General features: G+C 40.6%; 2 protein-coding genes across 2 annotated transcripts in view; one reads left to right on the forward strand and one right to left on the reverse strand.

The window, feature by feature from the left end:
• Nucleotides 1-11,846, reverse strand: part of LOC149792342 (c-Myc-binding protein-like) — a 38,687-nt gene extending 26,841 nt beyond the window's left edge. Inside the window, exon 1 of the mRNA XM_089970916.1 lies at nucleotides 11,729-11,846. Within this exon, the coding sequence (XP_089827042.1) occupies nucleotides 11,729-11,743 (15 nt within the window). The 5' untranslated portion in view covers nucleotides 11,744-11,846. The remainder of the gene's footprint in view (nucleotides 1-11,728) is intronic.
• A 231-nt stretch (nucleotides 11,847-12,077) lies between these two features.
• LOC149792343 (serine-protein kinase ATM-like) overlaps nucleotides 12,078-17,530 on the forward strand; it is a 360,810-nt gene continuing 355,357 nt past the window's right edge. The window contains exon 1 of the mRNA XM_089970917.1: nucleotides 12,078-12,234. The gene's annotated coding sequence lies outside the window, so the exon portion shown is untranslated. The remainder of the gene's footprint in view (nucleotides 12,235-17,530) is intronic.

The following is a 17,530-nucleotide window of genomic DNA, read 5'->3' on the forward strand; positions in this document are numbered from 1 at the left end:
CCACAGAAGAAAACTAGTCGCAAGAGAGGCACTTCGGCCAGGACGCAACCTTACACTCGCAAACCACGACCTGCCACGGCCGTGACTGCGTCTCCGGCATCCTCACGTTCATCCACTTCTCCGTTGATGACACCCAGAACTGAAGAGTACTTGGAGACGTTGATCACACCAAGAACATCTCCGTTGATGACCCCCAAAAGAACTTCCCCAGTGGCAGGACCCTCCAATTTAGTGGCAGTGGCTGCTGCTCACAAAGTACCTTCTCCCAAAATCAAAGTCCAAGAAAGATCGGGCATGTTACAAAGTTTACTGGATTTGTCCAAGCAAGAACTGGCTCGATTTAGTCCGTTGCGTACCCCTGCACGACGTGTCATGCCTGTCCTCAAACTGATAAAACGTAAAGACAATCAGTGGCGACGCGTTCCAGTATAAAAAGAGCCTGTGACCAAGTCGGGGTATCAGTGAACTTGTAAAAGATGTCACCTCCAAGAAGCCACAAAAGAAAGAGACAAAGGCAGAGGCGTCATCCGACAAAGCGCTTAGCCAAGCATCGACATTACCCTAAGAAAAGACACAGTCGTTCCAAGAAAAAGAGGCGTCAACAAAGGGGAGGATTCCTTGGCGATTTTGGGAAAAACATTGTCACCTTTATGACAAAGCGATAGTCCCAAAAAAAAAAAAAGATAAAAGGGTGTGCGTTAAGTCATCGACGTTAGTGTCTGTTCGGTGAATGTCCCGGAACCCACAAGCAAAAATGTCACCCTCCAGAAAACCCCAAGGAAAGAAAAGGAAAGGACTGCCACCACGTTTAGCTAAACATGGGGACCTGTTATCTGTCCTGTCCAAAGCTTCTTCGCCCCTACGAAAAAAACTCATTCAAACGGCCTCCAAAGAGGTCATCGATACCGTCTGCGAATGTTGTTTGAACGTTTTGAAAGGCACGATCCCTTTGTCCAAACACCAGAAACAATGCTTAGGCAAACATCGTCACGTTCTTCGCCAAATGGTTCAAAAGAAAATTCCCATTCGTCAAAAAAAGAAGATGTTGGTTCAACGTGGAGGCATTTTGCCTCTCTTGTTAGGCCCCATACTGAAAGGAGTCTTGGGAACCATGTTGGGAGGACTGATGGGAGCAAGATAAAAAGGCCTTCGAAAGTCCCAAGATCTCAGAATCGACCCCTGACAACCCCATGGAAGGACGAAAACTAGCTTTAGTGCCTTACAAACGATGGATGGAATACCATCGGTGGCAAGAACAACGCACCCCGCATTTACCTCCCAATCCCAATTTGAGCGAGATGTCCCAGTTACAACACGAATTGCAGTCCTTGATGGATCGCCAAGATTTGTCCGAAACAGAAAAATCGCAAAAGTACGGTCAACTCTTGCAACGACTGCAACTCTTTCACCAGAAAGCTTTAGACGAAACAGCTCTACCCACTTTGAAAGATTTTAAGACCTTGATGAAAAGTCCAGCACCATCACCAGTACCAGTACCGGTACCAGTGGTCAAGACAGAAAAAGGAAAAGAAGAAGAAGAAGAAGGGTTTCAAACTCCACCAGAAAAAGTACACAAGTTAACAACACCACCTACCTCCAGAATTGGATGGATTAAAAAGATGATGGCCACCCCTTCTTCCTCACAAGAAAAAAAGAAAGTGAAGACAGAAGTGAAACAAGAACCGATATCCCCTGCTCAGACATCCTCCTCTTCGACACCTATTGCCGGTCGCACACGCAAAGCCTTGCAATCCAAGAAAATACCCCAAGAGAAAAAGAGTAGCCTCTTCCAAGAGTGGGTGCCTTATTAACACACCAACACAAAAAATGGAAAAAGTCTTAGCTAGCATTTACTACGATCCATCGCATCCTGCAGGTTACGCAGGAGTTCAAAAATTGTATCGTGCTGCCAAAACGCGACTGAAAAGTCTCCGTTTACCTCAAGTGCAACGATGGTTACAAGAACAAGCTACCTACACTTTGCACAAACCCATTCGCCGCAAGTTTGCCAGAAGTCGCACCCGAGTGGAAGGCATCGATCATCAATGGCAAGCCGATTTAGCCGATGTCTCTCATTTGGCCAGCTACAATCGCGGCTACAAATATTTGTTTTGTGTCATCGACGTCTTTTCCAAATTTGCCTGGGTCGTGCCTTTGACTTCCAAATCCAGCAGTGAGTTAGTGCGAGCCCTGCAACGGGTGTTGAAACAAAGCGGTCGTCGCCCTCTTCGATGGCAAACGGACAAAGGCACCGAATTTCTGAACCAAGCTTTCCAAAAAGAATTAAAGAAACGTGACATTCATTTTTTTACCACCGAGAATCCCGAAACCAAAGCCAGCATCGTGGAACGTTTTCAACGTACTTTGAAAGAACGCATGTGGAAATATTTTACGCATCACCACACTCTGAAGTACATCGACATCTTACCGCACCTGGTGCAAGCGTACAACCAATCTTACCATCGAAGCATCGGACGTGCCCCGCAAGACGTGACTCCCGACAACGAAGTGCTGGTGTTTGAGCGTCTGTTCGGTACGTCCCCGACGAGGGCTGTCCCCGAGAAAAGTGGAGAGTTGACCGTAGGAGATTGGGTGCGCATTGGCAAAACCAAACGCACTTTCGACAAAGGTTACTTACCTAACTGGACGACCGAACTGTTTCGCGTCACTGGACGAGTGCATGGCCGTCATCCTGCCGTCTATAAATTGGAAGACATGAACGGAGAAGTACTCAAAGGAACGTTTTATTTGCCCGAGTTACAACGTGTCACCAAAAAAGAAGACGACGTGTACGACATCGAAAGCATTCTCAAACGCAGAACCCGTAAAGTGGGCAAACGACGTGTCAAAGAAGTCAAAGTACGTTGGAAAGGATATCCACCCAGTTTCGATTCTTGGATCGACGCTTCGCAAGTCATCGACTATAAAAAGAAGAAGTGACCATCATGCCCTTTCACACATCAGACGCAGCTACGTCGACCAGTCCTTCTTCCCCTAGTTCTTCTGTGCAAGATTTACAAAAACAACCCTTGTGGGTGTGGTGTGGAGAACGTGTGCCTAAAACGCAAATCGTCTTTTTCTGCCAAATCTTCGTGGTGTATTGTGTCATCGGGGCAGCCATCGCCAATTTGAGTTTGCAACAAGGAGACAAACAATTGTGGACCATTTTATTGAGCAGTTGCATCGGTTACCTGCTTCCTAATCCCTCCCTGAAATTCTCCTCGAACGGGAACGTTGTGTCCAGTGCCAGTGCCAGTCACCACTCCAACAACAACCACAACCAGAACCCCATTTTGGGCGGAGACACGCCTCTGACATCCAGTAATATCCCCTCGGACAGCCACAGAACTCTGGAATTATGAGTCACCAAAACCAATTTTACTTAACCTTACCCAGTGACAGTTCCATGGAGGTGTTTCCCAACAACAAGTTGTGCTGTTACACGGCCAAATTACCTCAAGCCATCCCCTTAGATCACGAAGCCCATTGGGAAGTGGCTTTGGTAGAAATGATTCACCCAACCCAAGTCCTCAATGTCATTCCACAGCAAAATTGGTTTAAGGTGGAAGTTCATGACAAACCATTGCAAGAGGAGTTAAATAAGATTGGCACATATACCAATAAAACCTATGATGACAAAACTCAAACATGGACCTACAACTTGATCATTCCCGCAGGCTATTATTTCAGCGGTCAACATTTGGTCAGCACCATAGCCACCAGGTTTAATGGCGTGTTCCATAAAGCTTTGGGGAATGTCCAAAAAAGTGTCACCCTGGAATACCACAAAATAGCTCGTCGCTTTCTGATGAAATTTTCTGAGGGGTCCAAAAAATTCATGTCTTTCTTATTTTGTCCTGAATTGTTTGACATATTGGGCGGTGACACGGAGCTGAAGAAGACAGGAGAACAAAAAAAAAGCCCCGAATTAGCAGTCATTCATGACAACGACTCTTTTGCGAGGTATTTTCGTTTCCCGGTAGAACTGAACCAAGGACTGAATTTGATCTTTGTGTACTCCGATGTGGTGGAGTACAACGTGGTGGGACACACCTCCGTGCCATTACTGCGTGTCATTCCTTTCAAAGTGGATTCTGCCACGAACGCTGACGAGGAAGGTGGAAACACTTACCACGTCCACCGCGAATTTGTCCATCCTCACTATTTACCTGTCAGCAAGTCGTATTTGGACACGGTCAACATTACTATAAAAGGAGATCTGGGACAAGATATTCCATTCACCAAAGGAAAAGTCACGGTGAAACTCCATTTTCGAAAACGGTTCTCTCACGACTCGTAAGTCATGTATCCAGTGTACCGAGGGGTGGCTCGACAGCGAGGACACGGTTTAGGAGACATGTTAAAATCGGCCTTTCGTTCGGTGGCCCCAGTGTTGAAACCGATGGTGACACGCGGATTGCACGCCTTGAAAGATGCGGCACTGACGCAAGGCAAAGAATTTCTCCAAAATGTCATCATCGACAAACAAAACCCTAAAGAAGCCTTCATGAGGGCAGGTAAAAATGTCTTGCTGCAAACGGGCAAAGACATTTTGGGCCGACGAGACACACCTATAAATGCCCTGCACGCTACCGAGTCAGGCATTCAGCAAGGACAAGGCAGAAAGAGACGACGAAGAAGAAAACACCCTTTCACCAGACTTCAAGCGAGAAAGGCCAAGAAAAGAAGAACCGTTCGAGACTTAGACGTTTTCGATTATTGAAACACAGCAACAACAAAAAATGATGCACCGAGAGTCTTGCGCCTGTTCCAAGACGGAACTGGATCTGTTTGCCATGCCCCCCACCATGATGACCATGCAAGAATCCCAATGGGTGGAATTTCATCCCATCTCCTCATTGACCGATTCCGCTCCCATCGAGTTTGAAATCAAAGGACAGCCCGAAGATTACATCGATTTGAATAGCAGTTACTTGTACTTGAAAGTCCAAGTTATAAAAAAAGAGGATAAAGGAGTAGAAGACGATGATAATATAGCTCCCGTCAACAATTTCATGCATTCCTTGTTCAGCTCAGTGGATTTGTACTTGAATAACAAACTGGTCAGCAGCAGCATGGATACATACCCTTACCGTGCCTACCTGGAAAATCTCTTGACGTACGGAACAGATGCCAAGACAAGTCATCTCAATGCCTGTGTGCTGTGGGTAGATGACACACCGGACAAGTTCGACACAATAGATCCAAGCAATTCCGGCTTTGAGGCAAGAGGAACCAAAATCCTAGGTAAAAAGAGTTTAGAACTGATGGATCGTTTGCATTTGGACATGTGGTTGCAAGAGAAATATTTGCTGAACGGGGTCAATGTTCGCTTGAGACTGAATCGCAGCAGTACCACTTTCCATTTGCAGGCTGCTGATCTTGCTAAGGCTCCTAAAAGCATAATCCAAGAGGCCAAACTCTACGTACGACGCGTAGAAGTGTTACCTAAAGTGGCAAACGAAATCAGTCAGACGTTGAGCAGAACGAACGCCAAGTATCCCATCCGACGCGTGGAAGTGAAAACGTTCACCATTCCCGCTAACCTTCAATCCATAACCCAAGATCATCTGTTTCAAGGACAGCTACCCAAGCGTTTAATCCTTGGTATGGTCGATAATGAAGCCTTCAACGGAGCCATCCATAAAAATCCATTCAACTTTCAACACTTCGACGTGTCCAAGATCGAAGTCAGTCGCGATGGCAAGACCTTGTGTACCCGACCTTTCGAACCTAAATTTGGTGACAAAAATTACTTGAGATCGTACTTGTCCCTGTACGAAGCCACCGGCCAGTTAGGAACCAACACCAGTCACGGCATTGAGTACGAAGAATATGACGGAGGCTATGTTTTGTGGGCTTTCGATTTCACTCCAGACCAAGGCAGCGACGAGGGACATTTCCACCCTATAAAATCTGGCCAGATTCGTGTGGAACTTCAGTTTGCAAAACCACTGACCCAGACAGTGAACGTCATCCTGTATGCAGAATTCGATAATACCATAGAAATCAACAGTTTGAGAGAAGTCATTCTAGATTATTAGAAAGCCATGGAAGACTGTTATCCCTCTTTACCTAGTGGAGAAACTTTGGAGATGGAATGTAAGGAGACCGTGGAAGGAGAAGAATCTCAAGACAAAGACGAAGAAGTTTTGATGAAGTCGAGATGGCCAGAACAAGAAGCCCATTTAGTCTCCTGTTTTGCCAAACACTTGGTCGACAAAATGACGGAATTGATCAAGAAAAATTGCTATGGATGTCAAAACGATCATCCCAGTCAAATTCAACACGATAAATGCCTGATGTTAAGTCAAGAAGAAAAATTGGACGAGTATCTGGACGAAGCTTGGAGTCTCATCTCGAACAAAGACGTGTTGCACCAGTGGTATAAAGACTTGCGTGAACATTCTTGTCCAGCATTAACCACTCAAGAGATCCATCGTATCGAAGCTCTCCTGAATCAGAGTGAGGAAACAGAACGAATAACCGTTTATTCGTCAGACATTTTCAAGCAAAAAGTCAGGATCGAATTGACGACTTATTATTACCTGTGAAGAAGAAAACAAACACAAATGGATACCTGGGAACTTTATTACCTTTTGAACCACAGTTCGTATACGTCTTCTTGGAATCCCGTCGTCTGTGCTAAAGATGAACTCCCTCATCGCAAACCTAAAGACCATCAAGCTTACGTGATCAACACGGACGATAGTCATCTCCCAGGAACCCACTGGGTAGCCGTCTACTTTCCTCAAGAAGGATGTGTGGAATATTTCGATTCGTATGGATTGCCCCCTTTGGAAGACGATATCATCGACTTTATGAGAAGAAATGCTCAAACCACCCGATTCAATAACGTGAAATTACAAGGCACAGATTCCTTGGTGTGTGGACAGTACTGTGTGTATTTTCTGCATCATCGCAGCCTGGGCTATTCCTTAGAACATTTAGTGACTCATTTCGATCCTCGTTCTTCTGCTAGAAACGATGTGAAAGTAGATCGATGGTTTTGTGACCATTATGCTTATCTTTTGTCTCAAGCTAGGAAACGTAGTGTCCATCAATGGCCTAATGATTTCCAACAGTGGAAATCACAATTTCATTCACAACGTTGTCAGCCCTGTTCAAAGTAGATTGTTGATTGAGAGAAAAATGTTTGTGTTTTGAAAAAAAATTGTTTGATGTTATAGTGTTATATTAGTGTTAAAAAATGTTAGAGTTGTTGTTTAGTGTTAAGTGATTTTTGAATAAAAAATGTTGTGTTTTGAAAAAATGCCTTTGTCTTTTGTTTAGCTATAAGAATGTTGAATTGATGCTCTTTCATTTCTTACTATCCCTCTCATGACAATCACTGAACGTTGCGAATCGAAAATCGTGTGGGGATGTTTTCCTTCACGTCCGCACTTTCACTATAATAACCGGGGTTGTTTCCAGTCTAACCATCCATTGTCGACTCATCCTCCTAAGAAGATGTGCTCCAAACTAGCTAAGCTCAACGAAGCCTACGTGAATTTGCATAGGGTCAGACACAGTCTGATACCGAAGCCAGAAGAAATAGAGAATGTGAGAATGTTAAAAATCACTGAAGACCTAATAGAAGAGCTCTTCAGAGAAGAAGTGAACAGGGAAAAAGAAGAATGGACAGAGAAGTACAGACTTCAAAAACAGCAGCAACAGCAACAACAAGAACAGCAGCAGCAGCAGCAGCAGCAGCAACCTGAACCTGACAGAGGCTTTGTCGATTGCCGTATCGACACCAAAGAGTTCTTCTTCTCTTTCCGAAGAAGCAGACCTATTGCCAGAAAGTCTATCCTCAGAGGACATCGCATTCTTAGAAACTAAAAAAGAATGCCATAGCAAAACAAAAAACAGCCCTTTTCAGGGCTACCCAAATACTCTAGAAAAGAAGTAATGATCCATTTGCCAATGTGTGTAGGTAGAGTAGTGTGAAAATAAACACTAACTCTTTCTTAAAAATTTTGAGGGTATGTGTTGGTGTGTTAGTGTTTGTAAGTGATAAAGTAGGTTGGTGGGGATAGTAGATTAAAATGATGTTTGTTTGTTTTGTTTTTTTGGGCTGCTTGAGGTGAATATTTGGGGTTAGATTGGATTGCTTTGAGTATGTGGATAGTCTATTGAAGTGATGGGTAGCATAAAAAAGTGAGCAAGTGTTTCTTTTAGGTCCGCGCGTTGTTGTTGTTTTTTTGGTCATGATCTAGGTAAGATGAATTTTATGTTTTTAGGGGGATGTTTTCCTTCACGTCCGCGCTTTCAGTATAAATTGAAACTCGTTCGGCAGTCCAGCTACCCTTGTTGATTGATCAACACCAAAAAATGAACACGAGACTTGAGAAACTGTTGGAGCTTCATGTGCATCTGGAATATGCCAGGCGCATATTAAATGAACTGGCCGCGGAAGCCATTGTCGAGGAGGGAAGAATAAGAGAGGAGGAAAGAAGAAACAAAGAAGAGGAGGAGAGAAGATATAAAGAGGAAAGAAGAAAGAAAGAAGAAGAGGAGGAGGAGGAGGAAAAGGAGAGAAGAAAAAATTTCAAAATCCCAGAGAGCGAAAATTGGGATTCTGAAGCGACATATCCTGCCTCTGCTCTCTCCCCCCAAAAGGTAAAAAGTAACTGGGGGATAAGATGCGTATGTGGCGCCAGGCCTGGAAGGTGCCACCATTAACCAGGTGCCCATGAAGTTCCAAACAAAACAGCCCTTTTCAGGGCTACCCAATACTCTAGAAAAGAAATAACTATTAATTTGCCAATGTGAGTAGGTAGAGTAGTGTGAAAATAAACACTAACTCTTTATTAATAGTGGAAGTGTATGTGTTTGTGTGTTTGTGTTTGTAACTAATGAAGTAGGTTGGTGTGAATAGTAGATTATGGGTTTCTTTATTGTTTCTTAGCGTATGTGGAGAGTATAGTTTGGGTTTGATTATATGAAATGAGAAAAGTGGGGATGTTTTCCTTCACGTCCGCGCTTTTTGTATAAGAACCCACAGTATTCGTGGTTCAAACCATTCTGCAAAGAATAAAAAGAAGATGGCTTCAAACCACCTTAACAAAATGGAAAAATTGCAAAACGTCATAGACAATTTAGGAATGTTTGAGCAAATGTTGGTTAACCTAAACGAGGATCACTACTCATATAGTCCCCATAGAGTGAAGATGGAGATAAACAATTTACGAAAAATGAAGGTAATCATCAGTGATCTGTTAAAAGAAATAAAGGAGGAAAAGGAGGATGAAGAGGAAAGGATAAGGATGAGAGAATGGAATGAAAAAATTGAAAAAGAAGAAGAAAATGAAAAGAGGAAGAAAGAAGAGGAGGAAGAGAAGAAGAAAAAAAAGAAAGAGAAGAAGAGTGTAGGAGATAAAATAAGAACTTGGTGGAGGAAAAGAAGAAATTAGAAGAAGAAGAAGAAAACCCAAAGGCCCTTTTCAGGGCCAGCCATATTTCTCGAAAAGAGATAGTCTTTGAATTGCCTACCCCTTTTTTAAAAAAATTTTTTTAAAAAAAAAAATCCCATGTTAAATTCCCCTTGTACGTAAAGTGACCCACGATTTATTCCCATGTTAATTCCCCTTGTACGTAAAGTGACCCACGATTTTTCGCCATGTTAAATTTCCATTGTACGTAAAGTGACCCAGGGTGTTTTTTAATGCTAATTCCCATTGTACGTAAAGCGACCCCATATACTACTCCTGTCATATAGAATTGTTATGATGATGCATATCATTTATGACGTTACATAATGACGTAATTGTTGTTTTAAAATAAAAGACGCCATCTGTTACTTTCAAAACATTTCATGCCTGAAGAAGCATACATTAACTGCGAAACTAGCTGCACAGAATTTTCAGCATTTGTCTTGTTTTTTTATCACAGTGTAAAAGACGGACATGCTCAGATCCATTTCCAGTTTCTGGACAAGTCCGTTTTCAGCAATGGGGTGTATCATGACTACAAATGTACATACATAAGTCGTCTGCTTCCGATATTTACAATGTCGAATCAAGCAAAGGAAAATAATGACAACTATAAATTTGCTTTTCATGCGGATTTAACAAGCGGTTTAATTCTATGTTCACATATGCAAAGGGATATCATTCCAAACTCTTATGTTATTAACGCAATTATTCTGCAGTTGCCGAACAGGATGAACTACATCATTATGTTGTTTAATGGAAATAAACTAGCCTATAGTGTACGCAATATGGCGCTGTGTTAGTATGGAAAGTCCGTTAAGCATGAAACGGTGCAGGGGATGCCAGCATTTGTGCCATTCTGGTCACAGTCAGGTTAGAAATTATAAATCAATGATTCAATTGACTTAGTTCTGTACTTTTTATCACATTAAACGCTCTCGTTTTTAAATCAGTAGGGGGGTACAAACAAACGGGGATGTAGAGTCAGACTATAGTATCATATTTTCATTCCGCCAGGATAAAGAAAGCAGAGTAAGTCAATTAATTGCACATAAATTTGTGGAAGAGTGATGATATTGGCTGCCAAGTGCGTGCAATGTTCCTGAAACTTTGATTGATGTAAACGACATCAGAACACACTATATAAGGCCATTATTTGGATAGTAAGACACAGCACCTAAACAAAATCAACATGTGCTATGTCTTACATGTAGGACTAGATTCAAGTGTAGTCCTACATGTAAGACCTGACACTGATATTTATGTTTTGGGCGTCAGGGTCTTACTGCCTAACTAACAGCGCTGTGTAGTGTGTTTTGATGTCGACTAACATGTAATGAAAGTCAAATTTTCAGGAATATCTCACAAAACTGGCAACTAAAATAACAGCGCTTTTCGACAAAGTAAGGTAATAATGTTTTAGTCAGACTTTACTTACGCTGGTGTCTTTTTTCTAATAAATTCAAATTGTCACAAAAGAAATGGACCTGTTTTCAAGTTTCGTTGGCCTACATTTCAGCTGACTGGAAAGCAATGAAAGCCGGGAATGCCGAAATTGGGTTAAGTGGAAATATTATTCTTTAACGAAATGAATAAAAATATAATATGCCTATTGGAACTTTAAAGCAACGTTTTGTTTTGTTCAAGAAACATATCTGCCACATGAACCTACTTCGGCATACCTCGACTACTGTCACATTGCAACAAATTAAAATGTATGACAACGGAACATGAAAATGCATCCATTTGCTAGTGTCATATTTTCATTCTGCCAGGATAAAGACAGCACAGTAAGCATATTAATTACACATAAATTAGTGGCAGAATGTCGATATATGTTGCCAGATGTGTTAAATATTCCTGAAACTTTGACTACTCATTCCGATGTCAACGACATCGGAACACGCTATACAAGGCCGTTATTTGGATAGTAAGACATTGCTCCTAAACAAAATCAACATGTGCTATGTCTTACATGTAGGACTAGATTCAAGTGGTGCAGGAGCACCTGTCAAATATAAAAAGAACGAAAACAACGTTTCTCTGATAAAAACCACACGTCATAATTAGAAATTATATGAACAAATTATAAAAGCTTATGTCCGTGTGTAGTCCTGTCAAATACGCAGAAAGAAAAAAATGAAATATACGTCTGGCAACCAAAAACACTAACAACAAGCTGCTTCTGATGTTGTGTTAACAGTTCTATAATTTGTACTAGTTGTCAAAACACGGTGAAAAGCTGCATTCTTTCAATGTACGTAGACGTCATTCAAAAAATGTCACATACTTACCCTGTAACTAGTCATTTTTGTCAAATTTACTATATCTAGCCGCCTCTTCCGTTGTAACGGGATTGTTTTGAGTACCACTGGTATGTAAGTTGCTACACGCTTTGTAGTTACACGCTTTGAGCATGCGCAATTATGTATCTTGCTGTCGAAAGTAATTGAAATTAGACGACAAACAATGATTTAATATTTTATTCACTTATTCTGAAATATTATTTTAATTTAAATAAATATAATAAAATATTAATATAAAATCGTATGCATTTCATAAGGTTGTCCAAGAACATAATGTTTTAAAGGTAAACTAATTGAAGTACTTTCTTCAATGCTCACTTTCTTTTGACTTGATTTGTTTGATGAGATTTCCCGGAATCCGCCATTTTTGAAAACACGTGAACTGTATATAATTTGTTATGCCGCAATAATCAATCTGTGTCATACTAAAATGAAATGACAGTCTTAAACCACATATTTTTTTAAAACGTGAATTAAATATCAATAATGCGCAGGTACTGTCACTTCGGTTTTCATACTGGAAAATTGTTTTTTCGGTGGCTACAGTGGTGTCGCCGTTATCAATATCATCATATATTTGAGACTTTATTATAGTTCAGTACTACTCGGGTTGAATTTCCAACCTGTGCCAGTTTGGGATGATGTCTGCAAAACATCTTTCTTTCCGAATGTATAAATTCATCCCAGGATAACAACCTAATGCAGCTGAAAAATTGTCTAGCTGTCATATTTGAATTCTTGCAACAGAGTTTGGCTTGTGTCTCTTCTAATAAATAGTTACTTTGCATCTATTGGCAGTCTTAAGTTTTATCTCTCCTCTTGTAAATGAGTTTTCCATATCTGAATCTCATTATTGCCATGCAAGAATAATTCTGCAAAAAATACGTTAGCTTGCATGGCGGCTACTTCAAAAGTGCCCATATATTTTCGTTTAAATATGATTGTAGTACAAGTCACACAGTTCATGTAGGCATTAAGCACTGACTATTTCAGTAATGTGTGTCATTTTTTTGGAATTTGATTCCACATAGCTTTAAGTGGCAAGTATTCACTTCATTTGGATTCGTATTCATCCATATTCCTTTGGAAGGTCATAATTCAGATGCCCCAAGAGGTGCATACAGCAAAATAAATGTTGAAGTATGCAGACATTTTTGGACAAAATAAAGCTAAAGGTGTGATCCAGTACAATCTGGATTGAATGTTGCATGCTGTGATGTCACAGTGAAAGCTACACATATTGATAAGCAAATTCGTACTGTCCTTGATTGTGATGATCCTGCACAACGTTCTCTTAGTTTGACCGAAGTTTAGTACAAGACCACCAGTGTAGAAGTCCAGAGTAATTGATAATTTTCATCTGAAGGTTTCTTGGTGACAGTTAAGGTGCAGAGCATTCAATAATCTGGATTGAATAGACTTTTGTTAAAGAAAATTAATGTTAAATTTTAAAAGAATCATTTATATTTATTTTAAAATGAGTAAATGCACATACAAAAAAATTGACCCATGTGACTTATACTATAGAAGCAGCTCTGTAATTGTTCCACTTCACATGCAATATCACATTTTGAAGTTAATCCTTTGTATAATCAATTAAAGATTAAAAAATCATTTCTCTTATTTAATCAATTCATAACCAACACAAATATTGTTAAATATTTCATTAATTACACTGACTTATTGGTTTCAAATCATAGGGAGCCATGTTTGAGAACTTGGTTTGAGTAAACACAGTACAACAAATCTGCTTAAAACACTGCTAATCAGTGTGTTCATTCATTTTACAAGTACAAGGGTTTGCCACAAAAATAGGGCTTTTAAATATTTTTTGTCTTCAGAAATGTTTATTGATTTACTGAGTATAGGTGGGTGCTAATGACATAGTTGGGTGGGTGGGGTAAAATCCCTGGACCCTGGTAGCTAATGACACCTCAGTAATTAATCATGCCGACTTTGTTTTGTTTGATATGTTTTGATTTGCCATTAATTTGGTAGCTTGACTCAATTTGTAGTCAAATGGTTATAAAACTTCTGCAAATGCAAGTTATCAATGAACACCAGTAATGTATGATAGAGGATGTAAAGGTATACATGGAAAAGGGTAGAATCAAGGATTCAGTGTGTCTGGTGGGTGAAATAAATAGTCTGGGACATTGGGTTATGGGATTTGATCAGCCCTGCAAATAATCATCTTAGAAATTAAACTAGAATTGCACATAACTGCAGAGAATATGCCAGGGTGTGCAAATGCAGGAATTGCACAAAATGTGCACAAGCTGAAGCACTCGGAGAGCAAAGATGTATAAGAACAGCAGTTTAGTATAAAGTTATGCATCTAAAAATGTATTCTGTGTAGTATAGAATTTTTATTTAACTGTTAAACTTTAAAATTCTCATGCAACCAGTAAAGGTATCCTAGTGCTTTTAATGTCATGTCTCTTTTCAGGTAGGCAACTGTTTGCACGTCTATGTTCTTAGGCTTGATGTAAATGGTTGCTAAAGTAAATTGATTGCATGTTGCATAAAGTACAAGCATTCTGTCATAGTTTGAACCATACTTCAAGGAAGTTTTACAAATGCATGATTAAAGTATGGGCTATGTAGAACACCAAAATGCCTGAATCTTGCAATGGTATCTGCCAGTTGTAAAGCTCAAGAGCCATATACTTGTGTGCCATTTTATTGACTGAGGGAAGTCTAGGCATAATCAGTTGGTTGTTTTTTCCAAAATCTGATTTAAGCTGGTTCAAGAGCAATAATCTGTGAGGAATGCCAAAATTCGCTGATTAAGGCCAAAAGTGAAATATGTTTCCAGTCAGCCAATAGTCCTGGTTTATTATTGCCGACCCAAGCATTTTTTCCCCCCACATGGTAGTAAAAAAGACGAAAATTCCCAAAATTGATTTGTGCATCCAAATTGCCCAGTACATTGAAGCCTTTAGTACATTACATATCCTAATTATTATAATTATATATATATATATATATATATATATATATATATATATATATATATATATATATATATATATATATATATATATATACTGTTTAAAAAACAAACCACCTACCCATATTTCTGAACCAGTGCAATAGGAAACATTTTTTTTATATACTAATGGCTAATTTTCTGCAATGCAAGATATGTATAATCACATATTTATTTTCTTTCAGAAAATATACCCCTAGTTTAACCAATAGGGCCGATCAAATTTGATAGCCCAATGTCCCAGAGAATTTATTTTCTGCGTTGGACAAGTGGAAGTTCAGAAGATGCTAGTCGTGATCAAGTGCTTTTGATATTTTGAAATGAGCCGGTACATTTTGTTTTCATTTTATCAGATTATCAACATCTATCTGCCCATTTGTACTCATTATGTATACTGTATCCTTGAATCACCTTGTCTCTATTCATTTATGGTCTGTGATGTATCACAGTTACCATAAATGGTTATAGATAATAAATGTTGCTTGACTTTTTAGCAACTGTTGATTGGCCAATCATCAAATTCTTTAATCATGTAAAGATTTTGAATGTGTTTATCAGTTTTTTTTAAATACATTTAACAGAATTTTAACATCTCTATGTTTTATCTTGTACTTATATCCCTTGTATGCAGTTCAGATTTAAACCTTTCTTGGCACTTGATAGCCACGTCTGTGCTGAAGTATCATAAAACAATGCATACATATACACACACACACACACACATACAGGTAGTCTTTTGTGCCAAGGAAGACAAGTTGTGTGATCTCGTCAATGGTGGACACGCATGTGGCTCCGGTGACAAAATTTTCAATGCACACAGGCAGTTACAGGTGGGGCATGGGACACTGGTGGTCGGGGGTGGCTGGGATACAGCTCTGTGACGTCTCTCATGAGCTGCAGCAAGATGCTGCAGCGGTCAACATCGAAGTTGAAACAGGCTTTAATGGTCAGGGCATGCCAGTGGCTTCTGTCTGAGGCAGCGAGCTCGAGCTGATGGGGTTGAAGGTCTGACCATTTGATGTGCATCTTGAGATTGTCTCTGTACCTCTTGCAAGGGTGACCTTGTTTTTGGTTGCCCTGGACTAGCCAAAGAACAGCTGCTTTGGGATTCTGTTTTGATTCATGCGGATGACATGGCCAGTCCAACAAAGATGGGCCTGGATTAGTTTGGCTTTGATGTTTGTTGTGTTGGCTCTATCAAGGACTTCCTGGTTGGTGATTCAGTCCTGCCACTAGATCTGCATGATATATCTCATGGAGCACTGGTGGAATTGCTGGAACTGGCTGATATGCTTTTGGTAGACAGTCCACATTTTACAGCTGTACAAAGAGACGTGAGGACAACTGCATTGTACACTTTTATCTTTGTTGACAGGCATATGCCCTTGTGCTGCAAGACCTTGGTTCCGAGTTGTCTGAGTGCTTGACTGGCTTTTTGGATCCTTGCAGTGATCTCTTTGTCCAGGAAGCCATAACTGGATATTGTGCTGCCAAGGTATTTGAAACTGTCCACATTCGCCAATGATGATGCAGGGTTGTGAAGGGACAGTGTTTGGGGTGGGCTGGAAGAGGACTTCTTTCTTTCCTAGGCTAATTGTGAGTCCAAATTGGTTGGATGCTTCAGAGAACCTGTCTGTGATTGCCTGTAGGTGAGTCTCTTCATGTGCCATGAGGACACAGTCATCTGCAAAGAGTGCTTCAGCAATGAGTCTTTCTAGTGTCTTAGTTTTTGCAGCTAGGCAATGGAGATCAAACACTGGTCCATCCAGGCAATATCTAATGCAGATACCAAGGTCAGGGTCAAAGATGGCATGGATCAGTACCTGTGTGAAGAAGAGGTTGAAGAGTACCAGAGCAAGTACATAGCCCTGTTTGACACCGTTATGGGGAATTTCTCAGAGAGTTCACCGTCTCAAAGAATCTCTCCAGTCATGTCATTGTGGAAGAGCCGGATCAGGTTGGTAAACTTCTGAGGACAACCAAGCTTCTTGAGTACTACCCACAGTGTGTCTCTTGTTTTATCGAAAGTGTTTGTCAGGTCCATGAAGACGGCATACAGATTCATGTTCTGCTTAAGGCACTTCTCTTGGACTTGTATCACTGCGAAGATCATGTCAGCGGTGCTGCATTCTGGGTGAAAGCTACACCGAGTCTCGGGGAGGTTATCTTTTGACAATGCCGCAATAAGCCTGTTGAGAATGATATGAGCTAGTATTTTGCCAGCCATGGAGAGCAAGGAGATGCCTCTGTAGTTACTGCAGCCCGCATGTATGCGTTTATTCTTATAGAGGGTCACAAGTGATGTGTCACAGAGGTCGTCTGGCATCTCCTCTTCTGTATAGATGCTGATTAGTACATCGTTGAATGCCTCCAAAGTATGTTCACAGAGAGCCTAGTACACCTCCGCTGGGGTTCCATCCTTTCCAGGTGCCCAGCCACAGTTCATTTTTTTAATGGCTGTCCTCAGCTCCTTTATCATTGATGGAATATCAAGTTGGTTATGCGTTGGCTGTTGGGGTATTAAGTCAAGAACAGACTGGCTGACTGAGGAGAGCTGATTTAGGAGCTGATGGAAGTGTTCTTTCCATGCATACATACATACATACATACATTGTTATGATCACCTTCGAACTAGTTAAATAAGGTTATCTTTTCATTGTGGAGAAGAGTTTAATAAATTATATTTGCAAGAATGGTAAAAAGGTAGATTCAGAAAAGGAAAATTCACATGAAGTGGAGATAAAGTTGGTAAAGCTTCCAAAGAATCAGAAGTAACTATTTCTAATTTAATCAGATTC

This window comes from Sinohyriopsis cumingii, chromosome 9 (assembly GCF_028554795.1).
Source record: "Sinohyriopsis cumingii isolate HCF-2022 chromosome 9, ASM2855479v2, whole genome shotgun sequence".
Classification (NCBI taxonomy): Eukaryota; Metazoa; Mollusca; class Bivalvia; order Unionida; family Unionidae; genus Sinohyriopsis; species Sinohyriopsis cumingii.